Source organism: Centropristis striata, chromosome 15 (genome assembly GCF_030273125.1).
Source record: "Centropristis striata isolate RG_2023a ecotype Rhode Island chromosome 15, C.striata_1.0, whole genome shotgun sequence".
NCBI lineage: Eukaryota > Metazoa > Chordata > Actinopteri > Perciformes > Serranidae > Centropristis > Centropristis striata.
The window spans coordinates 27,015,908-27,039,370 of record NC_081531.1 but is presented as its reverse complement, the minus strand read 5'-3'; the positions used below and the strand labels follow the sequence as shown (position 1 = coordinate 27,039,370).

Genomic DNA, 23,463 nt, shown 5'->3' with positions numbered 1-23,463 from the left:
AACTAAATCACAATTAACAATAATTAACACAATAAGGACTGTGTCTGAAACCAAAATTATTCCAACTTTATTATTTTAGATTTTACCACCAAACAAATGTATGAAAAACACTGGAACTTACTTTTTAATGCTTCAAAAAATAATCCAGTGATGTACTATATAATCATTCTGCATATTGAGATGTTTTATTTTAGTTTTTCAAAATGTTTTATCTATGAATTGTATTACGAAGAGATTACTTATGTAATTTTACTTTTAGCAGTTTTTACATAGTGTTTTTTTTTTATGATTTATTTAAATTAGTGTATTTATATATTACCAGTAAATAAGGATTTGATATTAGAGTAGTTCGGGAACCCAGACTTTTTTAATTTGGTCTATACCCAGAGGGGCATAACATAAATTACCATGAACAAGTTTTTTTTAATTTGTGTTTGGTACAGGCAAAACGAGTGATTGCTTTAACATGGAAAAACATTGGTAAACTAAGCATATCACAGTAGTTTAAGGAATTAGCTGTTTACCCCTGGAAAGAATTACATACACGCTTAAGAATAAACAAGAGGTGTTTCAAACAGTATGGGAACGTTTTATACATTATATTAAAAACAATAATCTGGCTCATTTAATAAACGAACCCGGACCAGAATAATTTTACCCTCTGCGTATTTATACTTATGTTAATTTGCTCTATACTCTCACCATTTTGTGAATGGAAGCTCAAGGACTCTTGTTCTTAAACTATGGTACCTTTGGCCGCAATGTTCTTGTATGTTCGCTTGTTTTATATTTTTCTTGTGACCTATGTGTCAATTTTGTAAAAACAAAACTCAATAAATATATTGTTGGGGGAAAAAAAATAAGGATCTGATGTGTAAAGATAATATTTTCAAACATTTCTGATGTTTTTTTCTATATTTTTATATACCGCCACCGATAGCCACACAACCAAGTAATGCAACAGCGCCACTAAGTGGTGTGTCATGGTCATAGCGGGTGAAACGAGAATCGCTCAGTATGTCCCTCGTCGGTAGCCGTCTTAGCCGCACGCCTTGCCGCTAACGCTCCTCCTCTGTCTCTCCGGCTTTGTACCCAGAGCTGAACCCACGCCGCGGCACCTTCTCCAACAAACCGGGGCTGCTAAACATCCCAAAATGGCTCTTCACGTTCCCAAAGCTCCGGGCTTCGCCCAAATGTTGAAAGATGGCGCCAAGGTGAGGTTGAATCAGTCTTATTTGAGTGTTTTTGGTAGCTTTAGTGTGTGGTTGTGAACTAGCATGCTAGCTGGAGTTAGCCCCTGAGTTAGCACCGTCATGTGGGAGAGTTCTAGAAGAAGCGAGGCCGTTCGAGCAGCTGGAACCCGGGCTGGGATGGACAGGAGCCTGGTCCTTTCACTCGCATCTCTAGCACTTAAACACTTTACTGTATTTGTCTGTAATGTTGAAGCTGCAGCGATTAGTGACTGTGAGACAGATAGTCACACCCAGTTAGCGTTTTAGCTATCTGTCACAGGCTTTGTCACTATGCTGTGCTGGAGATGCTGAGGCTTCCTGTTTGGGGATCTTACATCTGCTGCTGGGGTTCTCCAAGTTCCTTATTGTCAGCACATTTTCTTGTAAATCACCCATTTTTATAGACTTGCTTTTATCTGATGTCGTTTCCCTTTTTATCATTTTAAATATTACTCTAAATTTTACTTCTACTTTGTCTTCTGATTTCGCCATGTTTTGTTCCATTGTCGTTTGCCTCCAGCTTTTGCTTGGTTTGTCTTTCAGAGCACTTTAAATGTGCTTTAAAATAAAAAATGTATTATTATATTCCCAGGATAATGCACATAAAATATGTTTTCCATTGGTATTTAAACAGAATGCCTATAACTGTTCTGGCATGTGCTCAATTGGCAGGAAAAAAGCAGTAATTATCAAGTTAAAGTTTATTTATAGAGCACATTTAAAAACAACCTCGGTTGACCAAAGTGCTGTACAGGTATTAAGATACAATTTATAATATAACAATATTTATAAATAAAAACAATGAAAAACAAGAACATACTAAAAACATTAAAACAATAAAATAGTAATAAATACTCAATCTAAAAAAAACGGTTGGAGTAAAAAAGAAAACAAAAGAGTGAAAAGTTTTTTAAAAAGCCAAGGATTCTTGCCTGGCTGGGACTGAACGCAAAGGAGAATAAATAGGTTTTTAATAATGTTTTAAACTGCTCAACAGACTTTTCAGCTCTGACCTGGAGAGGTCGGCTGTTCCACAGAGAAGACTCTGTCCCCAAGAGTACAGAGTCTGGACCGCGGTACGACCAGGAGCAGCTGTTTAGACCACCTAAGTGCTCTGGATGTACTGTGGGGTTTTAAATAATAATGATAAGACAGTGCCAGACCATTTAAGCACTTAAAAACAATTAATAAAACCTTAAACTGGATCCTAAATGTACAGGTAGCCAGTGCAACAATGCAAGGATGGAGGGTAATGTGCTCACGCCGTTTCTTCCCAGTCAGCAGGCGGGCGGCTGCAATTATGTTAATACATTTAATTAAATGATTCTGCAGCCTACTTATAATGGTAGGTTGGTTAAATCATCTGAATGACTGTGAAAGAAAGTTAAATGGTTAGTTGACTCAAAGGCTCCATTAAAATTAAGCTAGACAGGTGTTGTTTGTTTGTTTGTTTTATTTGTAAATGACAACTTGCCCTATCCTTGAAGAGCAACTGCAACATTTTTTTGTACTTAATCATCACTTTCTTGACCTGGTGCAGCACCCCCTATTTTCTTCTAAAATGTTGTTCTCTGATGCAGCACTATTCAGGGCTTGAAGAGGCCGTCTTCCGTAACATCAGAGCCTGTAAGGAGCTTTCTCAGACCACACGCACCGCCTATGGGCCCAATGGTAAGCTCACTACTCTAATAGTAAGATATATTTGTTGGCCCTTTGACCAATTAAAATGTAAAAACTAAATCAGTGCTCATTAACTAACATTTTTGCCTTTCAGGTATGAACAAAATGGTCATCAACCATTTGGAGAAGCTGTTTGTCACCAATGACGCCGCAACTATTCTCAGAGAGCTTGAGGTGAGAAAAATCTTCCCTTCTTTTGCAGCAAACAAGGATGAGCTGTAAAAAAGGGCATGTAAAATGTTTCCGTGGTTATTATTTGTTTTTATAGGTGCAGCACCCAGCAGCCAAAATGGTTGTGATGGCATCCCACATGCAAGAGCAGGAGGTTGGAGACGGTACAAACTTTGTGCTTGTGTTTGCGGGAGCTCTGCTGGAGCTGGCTGAAGAGCTGCTCAGGATGGGCCTGTCTGTCTCAGAGGTAAACAAACGTGGTCAAAGATCATCATCATCATCATGCATCTTGTGCTGTTTAAACACACACAATTGTATGTGATGCAAAATTTTGGCTGATGCACTTTTTTTTAAAGCTAATATTGATAAAACGATTAAAAAAAAACATGAATTTTTGCATCCCAAAATAACTCCGGACACTGCATTTAATTGGTGTTCCCCATCTTCTTTGGCACAGGTGATCGAAGGCTATGAGAAGGCGTGTAAAAAGACTCTGGAGATCATGTCAGACTGTGTATGTGCATCAGCTGAGAACCTCCATGATGTTAAAGAGGCGACATCTTATATCCGTACAGCAGTCATGAGCAAACAGTACGGCAACGAAGACTTCCTAGCCGGCCTCATCGCACAGGCCTGTGGTGAGTCGACAGTTCAGACTTGCTAGATAAACCATGAGCAGTCATGATTAACTTAATACTGTAATTAATCTTGTATCTATTTTCCTTACTCGTGTGTGCTACAGTGTCCATCTTCCCAGAGTCTGGCAATTTCAATGTTGATAACGTCAGAGTGTGCAAGATTTTGGTAAGCAGCATTATCCATTGAATGTGTTTTGTCTCGTGTCTGTTTGTGTTGTTTTGCCTCTAAGTTCACGTCTGTGGTGTTTTCAGGGTTGTGGAGTGACGGCGTCCACAGTGCTACATGGTATGGTTTTCAAGAAGGAAGCAGAGGGAGACGTCACATCTGTTAAAGATGCCAAGATCGCCGTCTTCTCCTGCCCCTTTGACTGCATGGTTACAGAGACCAAGGTAATAAACTTTTGTCTCTTTTTGATGCTTTAACCCATCTAGGCCTAAAATGCCTGGAAAACCTATGGGCGATTTTTAAAATAACCCCATAAAACCTGAAGTTTTTCTGGAAATTCAACATAAGTGTCAACGCCTACTAAGTAAATGATTTTTCAGCCTCAGATAGATAGATAGATAGATAGATAGATAGATAGATAGATAGATAGATAGATAGATAGATAGATAGATAGATAGATAGATAGATAGATAGATAGATAGATAGATAGATAGATAGATAGATAGATAGATAGATTAATTGATTGATTGATTGATTGATTGATTGATTGATTACTTCATTCATCCCCGAAGGGAAATTCGGTTGTCACAGCAGTCCGGTATTCAAGTACAATAAAATACAATAGAATAAAATACTGAGGTAGCATAAATAAAAACAACAATAGAAAACAAAGCACAAAATAGAACAAGGACACTTAAGAAGTTAAAAAAAACACACAACAAACGTAGTAAAAACACAAAACTACAGAAATACACGGAGCTGCTGTAACAGGCTGCCACTAGTACGGCGCCATCTCTGAGCTCCCTCCGCTATAGTCGTCTTCCGCCATGATTTCAGTTCTGGAAAAGTCCCATGTTGCATTGCGACACTCCCACATGTATTCTGATGCATTTCATTGTCCAAGAGACCTAAAAAAGGTGAAAAAAAATACAAAACGATGTATCCGCTTTCCCAGCTTTAATGGTAGAATAACGCAAGAGGCCACCCGGTTTTAATGGTAGAAATGCGGTAATGCTTTCCTGGCTTAAATGGGTTAAAGAACACATAAACTAAAATTAATTGAGCTTAAATTTTTTTGCACTAACATACGCTGTGCTCCTATCAACCGCCTGAACCACAAGCAGCTTCATGCCGTTTTTTGCTCCATTACATTCTATTCACGGTGGCCTCGTTTTTCACTGCAATATTTGTGTCCCGCACCTTTTTGTAAACAGCACAATTATGCTAGGAGTAGGGAGAACTCAAGAATAAACAACATCTACGACTCTGATTCCAGAAAGGTTGGGACATTGTAGAAAACGTAAATAAAACAGAATCCAATAATTTGCTCTTTCTTTTTGACATATGTTCAATTGTAAATGTTACAAAACAATATATTTAATGTTCGTCACACGAACAGTGTGTTTGTCACACGTGATTTATTCAAGGACTGACAGAAATTTATAAATGTTTTTTATAGTTTGTGGTTATGAGGCTATGCTAAATGGTGTCATTTTGGCTTCTGCTTTTTAGCAAACATGCTTTTTAAATCCACCTATTTGTGGGTTTCACAGGGTTCAATTTGAGTCGGTTCCAAATTTAGCTATATGATCTGTTAAAAAAAATTCACAGTAGATATTTCATAGAACACCTTACTATGAAAAGTCATAACATCTACTGTGAAAACAGCCTACTGTCCGGTTTTAATTTGAGGTGCTGACAGTTGTCTTATCTGTCTTCTAGGGCACAGTGCTGATAAATAGTGCAAAGGAGCTTATGGACTTCAGTAAGGGAGAGGAGGATATGATGGAGGCTCAGGTGAAGGGCATCAAGGAGGCGGGTGCCAGCGTGGTGGTAACTGGAGGAAAAGTGGCTGACATGGCGCTGCACTACGCCAACAAGTACAAGCTCATGGTGGTCAGGTAAGACTGAGATGACCTCTGACAAAGAAGGGAGAGTTTTCTCCTTCAAAATGAAACCTTTCGTGAAAATGTCTCGTCCATCTTCTTGCAAAGGCTTTATTCTAATTTACATCTTATCATAATGTACTACCCTACAAAGTCTAACTGCAGTAACTACGCAAAGGGTGAAATTGAGAAGAACTGCTTTAAAGTTGTTAAACGTTTTTTAACCAGCCAGCCTAATGGGTTATAGATAGGTTAGTGATATAACACTTTTTATACACGTATTGGTGATGTAATTTTTATGCTCAAAAATCATGATAATTTATTTGACCTTTGACTCTAAAAATGTAGTTAATGCACTCTGGTTTCGCTGTTAAAGGTTCTAATGGTAATGCACAAACAGAGTGCAGTAACAACAATGTTGTCGTCTTCTTTCAGCTTTTATATTGTTTTCAGTGAATAAGCATTTTCAAATTGATTTTGTTAGAAGTGTATTTAAGAGTGTTTAACAACTCTATTTAAAGATTTTTTTGTATTTTAGACTTAATATCATAAAGAAATGTTATATTTTGGTCTTAATGTAATTTTATCACTTTTTTACTGAATCACTATCTAGATAATAATTACCCTATCAAATAAACTTATAATTTCTCTTATTATTGTCTTCACTATTCAACACATTGAAGAAATACAAGGCCAGCTATAGTTTTGAGTTTGATTTTGTAGTTGCAAATTTTGTATCATTATTTCTCTGAAATAAAGCAAAATTGAAATCTAAAACTTTGTCACAAGATAAAACAGACATCAAGGAGTTCATTTCTAATAATAACTCAATTTCGACCAGAAATGTAGTTACTGCAGTTAGACTTTGCAGGGCAGAGTACTTCACAGTCCTAAATCCTCTTTCTTCCCCCCTCAGGCTGAACTCCAAGTGGGACCTCAGGAGGTTATGCAAGACTGTGGGAGCTGTAGCACTGCCCAGACTTGTGAGTGCCGTCATGTTTCTTTTATGTACTATAATAAAACATACCATTATATCATGTATGACAATGCTTTTCTTCCTGTTTAGACCGCTCCAACCCCAGAGGAGATGGGTCACTGTGAAAATGTGTACCTGACGGAGCTGGGGGACACCCAGACGGTCGTCTTCAAACACGGTAAGTCATTTTTCTGCTCCAGCCGTGTGAGTCTTAATGTTAAATCTTTGCTTCTTGGCTCAACTTTTGATTGTTTTAAACAGAGAATGAGGAAGGTAGCATTTCAACGGTGGTGATCAGGGGCTCCACTGACAACCTGATGGATGACATTGAGAGGGCTGTAGATGATGGAGTCAACACCTTCAAGCTCCTGGTCAGGGTAAGGCAACACAATACACCACTGTCGGATTTCTGCAACTTTTGTGAGAAGAAATTATATGAATGAATCTGTAAAGATGAATAAGTCATGCATATTTTTGGTTCACAGATAAAATAAATGTGCCACATACTTGTTTTTCTCTCAAGGAGCAATCATTTAAAGTTCAGGGTTCTTGCAGGTGCTGAAACAAAACGAATTTATAGTTTCTGTGTCGTTAACTATTCTAGGACAAGCGACTGGTGCCTGGAGCAGGTGCTACTGAGATTGAGCTGGCCAAACAGATCACCTCATATGGAGAGGTATGCAGTTTTAAGTAAATAAACAGAAGTGCACCGAGTTCAGACGAATGTCTCTCCTTTTTCTTTACTGCATCACTGCCTGATGAACTGCAGAAACATGACCTTTCCCTCCACTGCCTCTCTGTAGTCTTGCCCAGGTCTGGAGCAGTACGCCATTAAGAAGTTCGGCGAGGCCTTCGAGGCTGTGCCCCGATCGCTGGCTGAGAACTCTGGTGTGAAGGGAAGCGAACTCATCTCTAAGCTGTACTCTGCTCATCATGAGGGAAACAAAAACATGGGCTTCGACATTGAGGTGTGTATGTCTACATGAGGAGGTTCAGACGAATATCGAAGTTAAATAATGTGGCTGTCAGAATTCATCAACAAAACCTGTGTGGTTCATTCATAAATACATTTTTCAGAACTACACAGAAAATCATTACCATGCTATTGTTTTTTTATGCTGTATTTGTATATAACCCTTGCTGTATTTTAAATACAGCAAGGGTTAAAGGTTGTTATCCTGAATGCAGAGCAATTCATTTTTGGACAAGTTGAATCTTTTGGTTGTGATAACTGATGATGTGGATGCAATGTCTTCAGGGAGAAGGCCCCGCTGTGAAGGACATGCTAGAAGCTGGCATTCTGGAGCCTTACCTGGTCAAATACTGGGGCGTCAAACTGGCCACCAACGCTGCCGTCACAGTGCTGAGAGTCGACCAGGTGCGTACAAAAAGTATTTTATGTGGGTCTTCCAAATCATGCACATCCAATGTTCTGAATAGCACCAGCAAGACGTTATATTGTGTTTTTTATTAATGAAAAGACCAAAACACCAAGGTTTCTAAGTACTTTCTGACTTTGATACCTCGTCTGTGGAACTCAACCCAAACGAGCCATTAAAAACAAGTCAAATGTAGCAGTAAGAAAAAAAGCCTAAATCATTTTTTGAGAAAACATGCCACGGAGCAAAGTGCAATCTGCATTTGGTGTGCACTATTATCAGCCAGCATTTAAGGCATATTTAGTGTATTTGTATTGAGTTTCACGGCAGCAGGCCAGTCTATGTGGGATTGATTGAAAATGTACTGCAGTGCCGCGTTATATAACAAGGAACAAGTCACCCAGTTCAGCTATATCGATGAGGTTACAATAGGTGGTCTATGGCTCAGGACATGCCCATATCCAGTGGCATTGACTGCACAGGCATTACCCCTATAGAAGGATCATGAGTTATTTTTGGTGTTATCATGGGTTTTGTTGACAAAAAGAACAATATAGAATATTGCCTCATCCTGTCCTTTAATTCAATTAGGTCTGCAACTAACGATTATTTTCATTATCGATTAATCTGTCGATTATTTAAACAAATAATCAGTTAGTTGTTTGGTCAATAAAATGTTGAAAAATATCAATCAGTGTTTCTCAAACCACAAGATGACGTCCTCAAATCTCTTGTTTTGTCCACAAACCAAAGAGATATTCAGTTTATTGTCATAAAGGAACAAAGAAACCAGAAATATTCACATTGAAGAAGCTGATTTGGACTTTTGTCTTTTAAAAAAAAATATTCGATTATCAAAATAGTTGACGATTAATTTAATAATCTATTATTGTTTGAATAATTGTTGCAGCTCTAAAATCAATCACTAGACAGTAACTATAGTTGCATTTTGCTTTTTTGCCGTTGTTAATTTCAACAATTACATCAAATATTATGATTTTAATTTACTATAAGGATTTGAACTGTTAAATTGACATATCTTTGTGGTTTATTTATTTTTTAAAGAATCCAGCCTTTGCACTTTTCTGTCTGTCATCAGGTCTATAAGCACCCAAGGCAGATGATGCAAATCGTATAATTTGTTTCTGTTCAGTGTGTTTATAATTTGCTATAAAGCTGTTGGTCATAAGTTGAGCAGGTGAAATGTTATTGCTGAGGTCTCCAGGTAGTTTACATTAGTGTGTGTATATATGTGCGATGCAGATCATCATGGCTAAGGCTGCAGGGGGACCCAAAGCTCCCAAGCAGAGAGGCCATTGGGACAAGGACGATTGGGATGAAGCGCCTGATAATTTTGAAACTCACCATTAGAGGGCGCACACACACACCCTCCATCAGTAGGTCCTGGAATGTGTGTGTGGTTTTTTGACTCACACAGGATGTACTCACTCGCTCACAGGACACTGAAGCTGTGAGATGTTTGTTGTTTTGCCTGTCACTACTAACACCGGGTGTGATACAGAACTCACAGCAGAGAAATGTTCTATAGCTGCAGCATTCAGCCACATTCACAGGTGTTTTTTAAGTGTGTCACTGACGGCAGACTAAATCACTTGGAGTCTAAACTTGCACAGAACAGATACAGAATGGTTTGATAGCATGCCGCATGCATTCATCAACTCTTTATTGCATTCATCAACTCTTTCTTGCAGTGGACGGCCTCAGGCAAGTGCAGAATTTGAAAATGTTGCATGAAACTTAATTTTATATAAAGGGAACATGTAAATAAGGTAAGATTCAGGGCTCTTTGTTGTCTGGAGGCCCTTTCATCGAATCGTTATTCAGAAATTAACTTGAGCTGCTTTACAAATACCATACTTACTATTTTTTTAACTTTTAATATGTCCTGCAGATGTCTTTAGAAAGTATGTACTGTTAATGATATTCAGTTGATTGATTGAATATGGCCCCTTGAATTTTAACCCTCTGGCCAAACTACATATTGGGACATATTACATTTCTGCATAATTGGTACTTTTTAAAAAATACTTTAAAGTCAATTTTGATGCTGATACTTTTGTACTTTTACTTAAGTAAGCGTTTGAATGCAGGGCCTTCTTGTAGTGGAGTATTTATTTCCACAGTGGGTTATCAGTACTTTTACTGAAATACAGGATATGAATACATCCTTCACTAAAAACCACAAATATAATTTTTCCACTGTAGCACATTTTTTTTGTTCAAGCATGCATATATGCTCATGAATATTTCATCACCACATATGGCCCTCATTGGTATCTGTAGGGATTTGAATCAGCTCTTTTACTTACTTTGAACATATAGGCATTGAGCATATGAGTTTAAACAAGGATTTTAGTTTACGTTTTTTTTTTCCCTTTGCAATCTACTCCCTAACAGGTGTTTAGTTGAATAATCCTAGTTGAATCGACCTGCCTCAGAGCCTACAGCCTGCTGCTGGGATCTCCGCTCTGTTAATCTCCAGACAGAAAAGACTTTCTCATTTATTTATTTATTTATTTTTACTCCTTTCAGATCATCATGGCTAAACCAGCAGGGGGACCCAAACCTCCCCAGGGCAAGAAGGATTTTGATGATGATGACTGATTCTGAGGCCCTCCAACTGATGCTCCTTTAACCCCCCAACGCTCCCACATGGATTGACAAAAACCTTTTCTACTTGTTTATTTAAAGCTCAACAGTCTGGTTTATTTTGTAGAAATTACTGATCTGGTTAACCGATATGTGAAAGTAAAATGTACGGATGGCACTGTTTGCTTTATTTGTTCATCGTCCCAAATAAAATGCACTTGGGCTGTCATGTCTTTGTTTGGATTTTGTTTGTTTTTTACTCTGTTAAACATGTCCTTGTAGCTGCCATTATGGCCTAGTGGTGTACATTTACCACGTCACTTGACTCCGTCCTGTAAAGACACCTTCCCCTGGAGCTCATATATCGGCACTGTGCTGGGCTCCCACAAACATGCTAGCATTTACTATAGATGTGGCCCCGTGGGTTTGCTCTTAACATCATGTGAGGCAGCAGAAATTATGCATGCCCTGGTTTATTTATAGAATAAGTGAACTGAATTGAATGAGGACATGATTCACTGGAATACATTTATAGTTGTATGGATGAATGGAAGGATGCATGTTTGTACCCTGCAAACTAAAAACCATACTCTGGTTATTTTATGTATTTCTTAGTAACTGTCCCTTTGTCGTCATTTGTGTCTCTGTGGTTGTTTTACATCTTTTTGTAGTCGTTTTGTGTTTATTTTTGGTCGTTTTGAGTCGTTGTAGTTTTGTGTCACTTTGTTGCTGATTTGTGTTTCTTTTAAATAGTTTTGTCATTTTGGTCATTTTCTGTCTGTAGTTATTTGTATATATGTAGTTTTTTATTGTCTCTGTAGTCATTTGTGTCTCTTTGTGGTTGTTTTGTCTGTGTAGTGGACTTGTGTTTCTTTTTGGGTGGTTCTGTGTCTAGTTTTCTCTTTGTACCTGATTTGTGTTTTTGAAGTTATTTTCTGGCTTGTTTTTTGGACATTTTCTGTCTTAGTCATTTGCATTTTTTGTAATTGTCTTTACATTTGTAGTCATTTGTGTCCTTTCGTGGTGGTTTTGCATCTTTTTGTAGTCTTTTATTTTTTTAAAATCATTTTTTGTATCAGTTTTATGATGCACACGATGCAACCAATATTGGAAGTTGCCACTTCAGTGCATCTTGACGTCTGCAGCCCTGATGACAGAGAGCAGCAGGGGGAGCTGAACTCCACCAGGTTGCATTTCATTGGACGGAGAAGATGTGGGCGGATTTGCGCTGACGTTGCCCATACTCGGGATTAACTTGTTTTCATGTCGCCATATCTATCACGTTTTGCACCAGATAGCCTGCTCACCTGCAGATTATTGATAAGCAGTATTAGATAGCGCCTTCAAACCTCATCTAGCTTGTGGGTCGTGCACAAAACTGTTGATGGGCCACCGCGGAGGCGCGCAGTGCAATGTGAGGAGCCTGGATGAGGAGCAGTGCTGATGTCCTGTCACACTGATGGGGGCCGACGGCAGTAAAAACAGGAAGGTGAGTTGAGAGAAATTCCTGGTTGGTAAGGTGTGACGCAAATAGAGAGGGGAGGGGGGTTCCCTGTTTCCATGGCGAATATTTGGCTCCCAAAACGGTGCCAACCCTCTATGGCAGTGTTTTAAGGTGTATTTTAACAGTAAATTAATATGCAGTGTAATCAAATCGCGCAGTTAGGGTTATCATTAACTTAGTGTATTATCCTTGATATCTCTAATACAAATATTTTCTGTTTTAAAAAGTGCATGTAATATTTTACTTTGAAAGCGAAATCTGTACGCTTCCGGTATTGACATCTGAAATCTAGTGGTGATTGAGCGCCTTATAGCACACAGTCCATTTTAAATCCTTACACTGCCCAGTCAGTCTCTTGTCAGTTGTCATGCGGATGTCGCATTGATGGCAGTTATTTCTGCTGAGTGACTGTACATGCGTCCCTTCATTTGGCTCTGATGATAATAACATCCTGCACGGTTGATTACACACATCTTGCACCACAGAGCATCCGATCTGCTGTGCAGCCCAGGGGAAGAGAGAGAGGGGGTTGTGTGACCCACAGATTGGATGTAGACCAAGCTTTTCTTCTGTTAAATCACAAGTGAGAGCAGGAATAGTTAGGAATGTGTTGGCAGCTCCACTGATTCATTTAAGGGGCGTTACACAAGGCCACAGAGTGATTTGTGACCAATCAGTATGTTTATGTAATCAATAGTCATACAGTTGTAAATATCTTTTTAGAGGAAGAAGACATTGCAATTTTTGTCCGTAAAGTTGCACACATAGAAGTCCCCACCACCAGAGACATTTTTGATACCCAGAATGAGGTGTTTTTGCACCAACAGTTGGTTTGTGTAAATGTGTGTGTGTTTGGTTTTTTTTTTACCAAAAGCAGATAAGATTGGAATAGTTGGGCTTAGACGAGTGGCCGCATGCAATTTACATGGCTACCCGTCTTGTCCATACTGGTCTCCGGAACGATCCAATTGCCTTTGCAAGGCCGTCAATTTATCCAAGATTTTATCCATATTGCGGTTTGTGACCACAGTCTGAGTACCGACAGCTCTGCCCATCGCTTCAATCATGTCGGGCAGCCTTATGGGGCTTTTGACAGCTGTCACCATTTTCTGTATATCTCGTTAAGCCAGTGCAATGCCTAATCCAATCAGCAAAAGATCTGTAATCATGGTTCCGAATAGATAAAGATCTTCAACATCCTCCACGGAGAGAGCCGCCAGGCACACGACTTGCCACCTCTCCCACACGTCCATCGTGCAGCCAACTGCTAACGTCCCCACAGGACAGGTGGGCTCAGGGCCCTGGCTTCTCGTCAAGAAGATAGTATCAGTTGCGCTGAGAGACCAGTTGATCAAATCCATGATTTTTTAGTTTTGGGGAGCAGTGCAGAGAGTTTCTCAAAGTGTAAGACAGTAGACAAGACAAGACATTTAAGGGGCATTACACTAGGCCACAAAGTGATTAGTGACCAATCAGTATGTTTATGTAATCAATAGTCAAACAGTTGTAAATATTTTGTTAGAGGAAGAAGACATTGCAATTTTTGCCCCCAAAGTTGCACACATAGAAGGCCCCACCACCAAAGACATTTTGATACCCAGAATGTGGTGTTTTTGCACCTTTTTTGATGTTAATAGTTGGTTTGTGTAAATTTGTGTGTGGTTATTTTTTTGTCGCTTTGTTATTTTGTATTTATTTTATGCCTCTTTGTGGTTGTTCTGTATCTCCTTGAAGTTATTTTGTCTTTTTTGGTAATTGTTTGGTAGTCATTTGTGTCTCTTCATGTTTTTTTAATTTGTTTTTTGTATCATTTGTTTTTCTTGTTGGTCATTTGGAGTCTTTTTGTATTTGTTTTATGCCTCTGTATAGTTGTTCTGTGTGTCTTTCTAGTTGTTTTCTCTCTTTGTAGCCAATTTGTGTTTCTTTGAGATTACTTTTGTGGTGATCGTCCGTCTCTTCGTCGTCATTTGAGGCTCTTGGTGGTTCTTTTATGTCTTTTTGTAGTTAGTTTGTGTTTCTTTTTGGCCATTTGGAGACTTTTTATATTTGTTTAATGCCTCATTGTAGTTGTTTGTCTCTTTTTATTCCTTTGAGGTAATTTTGTCTTTTTTTGGCCATTTTCTCTCTCTTCGTAGTCATTTGTGTCTTTCTGGCAATTGTCTGTCTTTTCATTGTTGTTTTTGCCTCTTAGTAGGTCTTTTGGGTGTTTTTGTAGTAGATTTGTTTTTCTTTGTAGTCATTTTGTATTTGTTGTATGTCTCTTTAATTGCTCCTTGTCTTTTTGCAATTATTTCGTGTCAGTTTGTAGCAGATTTGTGTTTCTTTGAGGTTATTTTGTGCCTTTTTTCTGGGCATTTTCTCTCTCTTTCGTAGTCGTTTTTGTCTGCTAGTGGTTGTTTTGCATCTTTTTGTAGTTGTTTTGTGATACCTTGTAGTCATTTTGCACCTCTTTTGCAGTTGAAGGCCAGGGGGGCCCTGACACATTAGGCCCCTGGGTCTGTGCCTGGTAGACCCATTCAGTAATCCATCCACGGTTGTAGTCGTTGTTGCAGCTACAGGCAATTCTGATAAGTGAACAAAATCATTGACAGATATACATATATACACATATGACCAATTGCTTAAGTTGAGCTATAGAGTAGGAAATGCCCTATAATGCACCAGGAGGGATGTGTTTGCACTTAGCAGCTCCCCTGTGTGTTTGCAATGCTTAGGCAACTTTCCCTGCTTAAATACTGAATATATTTTAAAAGGTCTTTCTTTGTCTGCATAACTTACCAGCACTGTTGACTCATGTGTCTCGGCTATGAATTCCCAAAAGGTCAAGTAAAATAAGGAAAGTTGCTTTAAGCAGTGCACGCCTGCCTTGATAAGTGTTGATTGCGTAAAACAGCCTCAACACTGTGTCCAGTAAACAGTCCCCGGAGTTGGCAAGAAGGTGCAGAAACACTGGTGAGACCCTTTAAGGTCTTGGTAGAAAATTCAAATGGAAAGGTTTTTTTAAAAATGTCTTCCAAGTAAGCATTTTTACTGACATGATCCATTTTATTCAACTAACCTGTACCATTATGCTTCTTGGTGCATCCCTCTCCCCTACAGAGGCCTGTCGAAGGGCAGGAGGATGAGGACTTCTCATCTGGATGGCGTGGCTTTCTTTCCAGCATGGGTCTGTCTATCCCAGCAGGCCTCTGTCGCCTGGCCCCACCTGCCCTGCGTCTGGGGCAGCGACGAATGCTCCAGGGCAAGACCCCCGACATCCCAGAGCACGTCCTGAGGTTGGCAGGAGTTGGCCCAGGCATGCTGAGAGCTGAGTGGAGCCTGCCAGGGTTCATTTCCATGTTCCTGCCCGAATTTCCCCACAGAACTGTGCCTGGGCACGAACACTTTCAGGTAGACCCTAATTCCAACATAGACACCAATGTTAGAGTCTCAGTTTGATATGATCAACTACTATTTTTACTGTTTCACCTGGCCCGACCTCATTTTTGGTGTCTGAGCCCCTTTTTCTTTCCCTTTTTCTTTACTCAAACAGGTTTTGAGTTACATCGCCAAAGGTTCGTTTGGACCCATTCTTAAAGTGAAGGACAAGAGCAAACAGAAAACATATGCTGTCAAAGTGAGTCTTCTGCCTCAATCTCACATTTTAAATGTCTTTATTTGTTTATTTAAAGCCACAAAAGAATGGCTATTTATTAACTCAAGAAATTGGTTCCCTATAGTACAGGCAAATAGGCTAAAGTTGAAAGACAAACTCAAAGTAAAAATAGTACTTAATGGAAGGCCTTTGTCATATATTTTGTTGAGTTGGACACTTACATTATCTCAAATCCTGTATCCAGAAAATTTGGCTTCCAGGATAAATCTCCTGCACCACAATGACAAATTGTTATTTTTGTTTTTAATTAGAGACCGAAAAAAATTCAGAGACTACTTACTGTATGCCTTCATGTATCTGTAACATTTACATCTAACTTTTATCATACACACTAATGCAACTGTTATAGCAAACTGGAACTGTGAAATCATTGTTGTTGTGCATGTATGTTAAAAGTCCTGTGTACTTTAATTACATCTCAGAATTGTTGTCGTCCTACAGGTTATACCTAAATCAGAGATTTTAAGACTGGGGGTGCTGGAGCAGTCAAAAGAAGAAGTTATTGTCCAGGTGAGTATTAATCACAGGCCTTGAAAATCATTGCGAGTTTGTGGATTCAGTGGAAAAATTATTTTTAGATATGACACTATGCCTTTCAAAGGACTTGGTTTTGGAAATAGTAAATACAGCACCCAAGTTCACCATCCATTGATATACCAGAGCCACTTTTCATACAAAAATCAATGTCTTGAGTACTTAAGAAAGCTTTGTGAAAAACATTTGTTTATGATGTATTGATTTGTACCTTAAGTAAAACAAAATGAGTCTGAACTGTCAAAAGGAAATCATTTTATGATAAACTCGGGCAAGGAACATGTATATATATCAGTACCCTTCTATGTCAGGAAAAGTCATGGTTGCCTTCTTTTTGCGTGAATATTAAGTATAAGAAAATTGCTGAAAATAATGTAAAATATCTCTTTATGCAGATGATGTGTTATTGTACATTGCTAATGTATTAATTGCATCAAGCCAAATGTTCATACTACAGTGTAAATGAAATGTAGATAAAACTGAAACTTCTGCTCTGAATGGACTCAGAACTCGTCTGTTGTGGAACACGTGGTAATTGTTCTAAAACAGGCCAGTTTTGAGCATTTGAATTTCACCTAAAGGACCTGAAGTTACTGAAGTTCATATCTCAGACTGCCAGTTAGACCCAGTGAGCGATAAGTAAGGACCTCTTTTTGATCGGTGGCAAAATTTGAGATTTTTCAGATTGATCTTGAACCTTTCCCCACAGCGTCAGGTTCGCCACCCATTTGTCCATGACCTCGAGGACTGCTGGCAGACTCAGCGCCACCTCTACATTAGTGAGTCCACCAGAGGCCAGTGACCCAATCCAACCCAGATCCACTACCCAAAAACCCCTCACTCCACCTTCTGTCACCTCAACACTGGTTGAATCTACCCACAATCCCCGACCCAAGATGTAGAGCATGATGACCAAAAGGCGAAGAGATTCCAATTAAGCCTTTTTATTCTGGTTGTTTTGCCTAGAGACTTTAACCCCTACAACCCCAATCTACCACTGCCTCTGTGTTCTAAATCTGCTTTGCCCCCTTTTCCTGTCCTCCAGAGCATTTACCCTTTTTTCCAAATCAGCCACTGACTCATAAAGTGTGACCCAGTTTGTTTGCTACCCCACCCCCTGTGAAAGGAGAGCAAAGTTAGCCCGGGGACCAGATGTTGAACGTTGCTGCAGCTCAACAAGAACACATGTGTCACAGTCTAAAGACAGGACACCCCTGCTTGCTTTAACCGTGAATCATCACTGAATCATTAAGCCATAAATGTACATATGGTGAAAATCAAGCCTATATAAAGCCATCCTGCTGTATTACAGAAGTGGCTCTTTGAGGCTAGATTATGTTATCCAGAAGGATGATCCATACCTTTTCACTATTACAACCTACTTATCTTTTTTTAACTGTTTGGCATACTAGCTAAAATGAAACTACAGTAAATCGCCTGTATTTGTTTTGTAAAGAAAGATAGTTTGACACTATCCTCACCTCCAGATGACACTCCTCTTACCTATTTTCTTTCACTTTGTTCCACACCCTGTTGACCTTCACTACCCCTCCAAGCGTCACATTACATGACAGAGGCATGTTTTAATTCTGTATCTCCTCTCCCAGTGTGTGACTACTGCAGCACAGGAGACCTGTACACATACTGGCAGATGATCGGTCAGTTCACAGAGGACACAGTGCGAGTGTTTGCAGCAGAGTTGGGATGTGCTCTCGGTGAGTATGCTACAGCCCAGATTCAAGAATGTTGTCATGTTGTCAAAACAAAATTTGGGAATCAGGGATGCAGAATTCTTACACTTATACTTCACTTTTCTCCTCAAGTATCCTAATTAGTTCAGAGGTGACTACAGAGAAGTTTCCCTCGCTAATAGTATTTAAGTGTAAGTAATTATAAAAAGAGGACTCATTAAAATGAGATAGAATGTCCCACAGCAACAAAGCCGTGCCAGGGGATTAATGCCAGAAGGATTAAATTCCAGTTCTCTAGTTGAGTTTCATATTTCTGTTCTTCTTTGCTGTTTTCTTGCAGGCTTTCTGCACGACTTTGGGGTCATCCACCGCGATGTGAAGGTAAGAAGGGGAGGTCATTCACAAGTTTTGGACCAAATGTCAGACCATTTATTCTGATTAAAGGTTGGGCTAGGCGGTTTAGCTTTGTTTTGCTTTTGGAAAAATTAGGTTAACATCACCCTTCCCTCAACAAAAAGCCTGTGGGAGTTTTCCATTTTAGTTTGGATTGTTGTATGAAGTAAGCTCTTTGGCAAACTATGGCATTTTGTTTAGTAATATTATCTCTGCAGATGAACAACACTTTTATGATTTTTAAAACATAAATGCAATCACTAGATACAAAAAAAAAGCTAACATCACTCATAACAGAGTGTATACACATCTATATAATAGCATTTCTTTTAATGTGCACCAAATAACAGAAAGAAAAGAAATGCCACTGTTTTAGAAATGTATTCTAAAGAAAGAGCTTTTTTCATCATCTCCCAGACTTTCTTAAAGTAGCTGCCCTGCTTTCATGTCCCATATATAAACATCCATATCAGCAGTCTTTGTGCAGCATCATTGTTTAAAAAGAAAATCAGTTTCTGTTTTTCCAAGTGAAAAACTGTGAAAAGAATGCTTTAGATTTTAGATGTTTTTGTGCCACTGCAGAGATCTATTAATTATCTGTAAACAAACAGTTTTAATTTTTGTTTTTAATCCATTGATGCATTCTTGTGTTTAACCAATTTAATTTAAAGTGTTCCTTTTGTATATACAGTACTGTGCAAAAGTATTTGGCAGGTGTGAAAAATGCAGAGAAAAATTGATGTTGGTTTGAAGGGTGCTCACACCAAATATTGATTGGATTTAGATTTTTCTTCTTTTCACTCACTTTGCATTTTGTTAATTGATAAAAAATAAACTATTCAAATTTCTATTTTTGAAAGCATTTTTCCACACCTGCCTAAGACTTTTGCACAGTACTGTACACGTAGATGTTCATGTGCATATATATATATATATACACACTGTATTGAAGTACAGTCTAATAAAATGCATTAAGGTCAGATAAAGCACGTGATGAGTTTTTCTTGAACAGCTTTTTGCTGTTTTGGTTGTGAAAATGTACTGTTACAGGCTACAGATTATTTTTTATGACTCTTCTTTTTCTGTTTTTTAACAATTAAAATGTCCAACCTTGTGTGTAGAATAAGGATTCATAAGCAATATAATAATTAGAAAGCTGCTTCTTGATCTAATCCAGTCTTTTTGCACTGTGTTTTGTAGATGGAGAATATCCTGCTTACAGACAACGGTGAGTAAAACCAGCAGAGAGCAGCATAGCTCTGGTATGCAGGGGAGAAGCTTCCAGAGAACATTCCCTCGTGCACATCTGCTGTTCAATGCATGTTAATGCAAACAGTACATCTGTTGTCAGTGATGGAACAGCTAAGCTCATTTGCTAATGAGATCAGATTAAATGGGAATATTGATTTATTTTACACCAGCTGTTACTGCATGAGTAACAAGAGTCTCATGTCACATGTGCATTACGATGACAATAAAATGGTTTGTTCTAGGACACCTCCGCTTAGCTGACTTTGGTTTGTCCCGTCGCCTGGAGAGAGGAGGAAGAGCTTTTACCATTTGTGGAACAATCCAATATATGGGTGAGAAATATTCAATCACATCTGCACAACAGTGATCAGTAGATGCAGGGGGCACATTTTATATGTTATTTTATTTTATTATACTAGGAGGTGAATATATTAATATGTAAAGTTATAGTACATGCAGTGCAGTGAGCATGCTCTGTCTGCTCTGCAGCACCAGAGGTGCTCAGTGGTGGACCCTACAACCATGCAGCTGATTGGTGGTCGCTGGGAATTCTGCTCTTCTCATTGGTCACTGGCAAGGTGAGAGCTTGTTGCTGGTAGGCTCAGCATGTCTTGTACGATGAGCAGATATTACTCACAGTCATTCATTCAGTGACGTAGTTGAGACTGGATTTTGCTGTAAAAAAGGATTGTGAACACATTTGATGTTTTAAGTTAATTTTACATTAACTGATCTAAATTTAAAGGACTGAAAGTGATATAAGTTTCCTTGAATCTAGGAATTGGCCGCCTTTTGTGTCAGCCTTGTGTTTTGCCATGTAAAAGTGTAAAATTGGGCCTTCTGAAAACTGAAAGACTATGAATTATTATCTCCTCAGTTCCCCATGCCTCCAGAACCAGACCACTGCCGTATGCTGTGGAAAGTGAGGAGTTTTCCCTATGAAATGCCCCTCAGCCTCAGCTCCCCACTGGCCTTGCTATTAACGGAGGTAATTACACAAAGTGCAATAATATTGCTATAAAACATTCAATTCTACACTAGACTATTTGACTACTTGCACCAGTAACTATTAGCTGCTCAGTTACGCAAGTTTGACGTCACATCATGACCTACCCGTTTCTCTGTCCAGCTTTTGTGCAAAACTCCCACCCGCCGCCTGAGGACCCTCGATCGCTTCAAACGCCAAACCTTCTTCCGTGGAACAACCTTTGACCTCGCCCTACTGCAGCGCCAGCCTGTGGAGGTAAATGATGAATGTTCGGAGTTGTTCAACAGGATTCAGACTGGTGAAAATGTCCAGCAATGCATGAAAAGCAAGGTGATTTTTTTTCTCCTTGTCACCATCCAGGTGATTCTGGAGCTGAGAGAGAGACCAGACCGGGCTGCCAAAGCTCGACGAGGCCTCACTTTATCTCTGCAGCCTCTCAAAGGCTTCGACTACGACTCTTTCCTCAGCCCTCCCACCTCGCCAGACCCACAGCTGGACTCTCGCACACAAACCCACACAGCTGCAGCACCTCTCCCGGGCCCATCACTCCAACTGCAGCCTCCTCAGGAAAAAGGCCCACGCAGGGAAGTGTTTGTGTGAAGGACCTTGAGTTTACAGAGGTTTACATTAAGGTCACTAACACGTTAAAAGTTAAGGCCTACATGTATGTTTTTCTGCACATTTTTATCCTTACACACAGGTGTGGTGCGCCTTGTAAAATGTCTTATTTAGTAAAAGCCATAATAGCTGGTTATGATTTAATTTGACCTTTAGTTTGGAAAGGAGTTATTAATTTGGGTAAATTTTATAAATTTGAGACACCACTTATCCACTTGTATTATTGAGTTTTATGTTCACAAATTTTTTTTCTTTTTTTTTCTTGTTTGCCTTTTCTCCACTGAGCACCTTTTCAAGCCTATCTGCTCAACAGTTGTGCAAGAAAGATTGCGCCATTGTCCATCTACTCTCAGTGACTGTTCATGTCTGCCCTGGTACATCTGTATCAAACTCACCCCACATGGAAAAAGTCATGTTGGTCGAAGACACTGATTTTTTTTAATTGATTTTTTTACATTGTTATATTTAGCATAGTTGAAATCCTTTCAAACCTCCTCAACAAAATGAGGGTATTTCTCAGCTTCTGCCTTTATTTTCATGTTTCATAATTATGAAACAGTTTTGGCAGAAGTAGATGAAAGAAACTCCTTGCCTCATTTTGAGTGATTATGCTGTGATCTTTACTATAAAACCTATTCTGTACCTTAAATTAATGCTGCGATATAACCTTTCCCTAACTTGACCTCCTGTATTGTTAATTCAAAGTCATGCAAGCATCACAACATCAGATAAAGATGTGTTCGCCTTCAACTTTAGTTTGAATCATTATAACCTGCGACTCAGGGGAGCACTTGCTGGTTTTCCCAAGTCAGCCTTGATTTTGACTCCAACATGGCAACCAGCTGTGCAGATCTGAGCTGGGACTGTAAGGGTTGAATGAACAACAGTATTGTTTACCTCCAGTTAACATTTTGATAGAAACAGGGCTTTTTCTATTGTCTAAGGCTGCTGTAACCCTAGCCAGTAATCACACCTTCATGCACTTACCTGATCATCAGATTACATTATGATTTTGTAAAGTATGCCCTGATGTGTACCCAGAATGCCTCACATGTGTGATCCTGAGCTTGCTTTTTTTTGTCACTAAAAAATACTGATTTTTAAATTCGTCTTTATAAAGTTTATATGACTATTTTGGATGCTATTCGATGTTATATGTTATGTTACAATGTATTTTTGTAATTACCATGTAGCACAGATGGAATATTAAACTCTTACTATACAGAGACCTGCTGATTCGATTGTTTTGTCTGTGGGGCTGGAGGAAAGAGAAACATTGCTTCACGTTTCGTATCAGTTACGCCACATTGTTTCTGCAGAAACATTGTGTGTAAACGTTTGGTTGAGAAATAGCATATTGTTTCGTGTCAAGCAGTGAACGTGATGTATAAATCTACTTTTCTACATGTCAGAGGGACGTATTGCACTTTGTACACCTACATTTATTTGACACCTTTCTTACTTGACAGATTTATATATTAAATTATATTTTTTGCAGCACATTGAACTACCCAACAGAGTATAAAATTGTTAAAATTATGTTCACCTTGAACAATTTAAACAATAAAATGCTACTTACATGTCATTATAAATAATGTAAGTCTTATGATAGACATTTTGCCTGCCATTTTTAGTATAAAAGTAGGACTAACATTATTGTATTGCTGCTTTTACTAAAAACAATCTTAATATATCTTCACTAACAGTATCTGTATAATCCATAAATCCTAAATCCATAAAAGTTTTATTTCACTAAAGTCATATCTTCTCTTGTTTTCTAGCGAAATGCAGTATAATTTTGTTCTTTTAAATAATTTAGCAATACAATGATGAAAAAAATAATTAGAACAGTGATAAAATTTAAACAGTCATAGGTAAATATATGAAAACAAATTACAGGATAAATATAACTTTTAAAAAATGAAGCAACACGGAACATGTCCAGGGTCAACAAAATTTTTTTTTTTTTTTGTATTTTTCCAATCCCAGGAGTAGTTCAAAATTACGGATAATATTGTCCCAAAAAAAAAACCCTAGTACTTTGCCACAGTTTATGGCAAGGTTATTATAGTAAACGAAAACTAACAAAAT

General features: G+C 38.6%; 2 protein-coding genes across 3 annotated transcripts; both read left to right on the top strand.

The window, feature by feature from the left end:
• The first annotated feature begins 1,054 nt into the window (after nt 1-1,054).
• Nucleotides 1,055-10,967, top strand: cct8 (chaperonin containing TCP1, subunit 8 (theta)). 2 transcript variants are annotated; one of them, XM_059352170.1, is made up of 16 exons: nt 1,055-1,214; nt 2,813-2,903; nt 3,007-3,086; nt 3,181-3,330; nt 3,541-3,721; nt 3,826-3,887; nt 3,974-4,111; nt 5,610-5,788; nt 6,690-6,756; nt 6,840-6,927; nt 7,011-7,126; nt 7,354-7,425; nt 7,553-7,717; nt 8,008-8,127; nt 9,392-9,525; nt 10,682-10,967. In XM_059352170.1, exons 1-15 carry the CDS (start codon nt 1,155-1,157, stop codon nt 9,497-9,499), a joined length of 1,677 nt encoding a protein of 558 aa, XP_059208153.1. In that variant the 5' UTR covers nt 1,055-1,154; the 3' UTR covers nt 9,500-9,525; nt 10,682-10,967. The 2 variants fall into 2 exon arrangements, with proteins under 2 accessions (XP_059208153.1, XP_059208154.1); XM_059352171.1 differs by lacking the exon at nt 9,392-9,525.
• Nucleotides 10,968-11,500: 533 nt separating this feature from the next.
• Nucleotides 11,501-22,600, top strand: rskrb (ribosomal protein S6 kinase related b). The gene is made up of 13 exons (XM_059350932.1): nt 11,501-12,227; nt 15,342-15,632; nt 15,775-15,858; nt 16,339-16,407; nt 17,141-17,210; nt 18,039-18,146; nt 18,463-18,503; nt 19,716-19,743; nt 20,009-20,098; nt 20,256-20,344; nt 20,644-20,754; nt 20,896-21,009; nt 21,115-22,600. Exons 1-13 carry the CDS (start codon nt 12,198-12,200, stop codon nt 21,352-21,354), a joined length of 1,365 nt encoding a protein of 454 aa, XP_059206915.1. The 5' UTR covers nt 11,501-12,197; the 3' UTR covers nt 21,355-22,600.
• Nucleotides 22,601-23,463: the final 863 nt, after the last annotated feature.

Excerpts from the sequence above, each read along its gene's own strand:
- rskrb (XM_059350932.1), top strand. The coding sequence starts at position 12,198 with ATGGGGGCCGACGGCAGTAAAAACAGGAAG. Across the intron at positions 15,633-15,774 it reads CTGGGCACGAACACTTTCAG|GTTTTGAGTTACATCGCCAA; the intron begins GTAGACCCTAAT and ends TTACTCAAACAG. Across the intron at positions 17,211-18,038 it reads TCAGCGCCACCTCTACATTA|TGTGTGACTACTGCAGCACA; the intron begins GTGAGTCCACCA and ends CTCCTCTCCCAG.
- cct8 (XM_059352170.1), top strand. The coding sequence starts at position 1,155 with ATGGCTCTTCACGTTCCCAAAGCTCCGGGCTTCGCCCAAATGTTGAAA. Across the intron at positions 1,215-2,812 it reads TGTTGAAAGATGGCGCCAAG|CACTATTCAGGGCTTGAAGA; the intron begins GTGAGGTTGAAT and ends TCTCTGATGCAG. Across the intron at positions 3,087-3,180 it reads CTATTCTCAGAGAGCTTGAG|GTGCAGCACCCAGCAGCCAA; the intron begins GTGAGAAAAATC and ends TTGTTTTTATAG.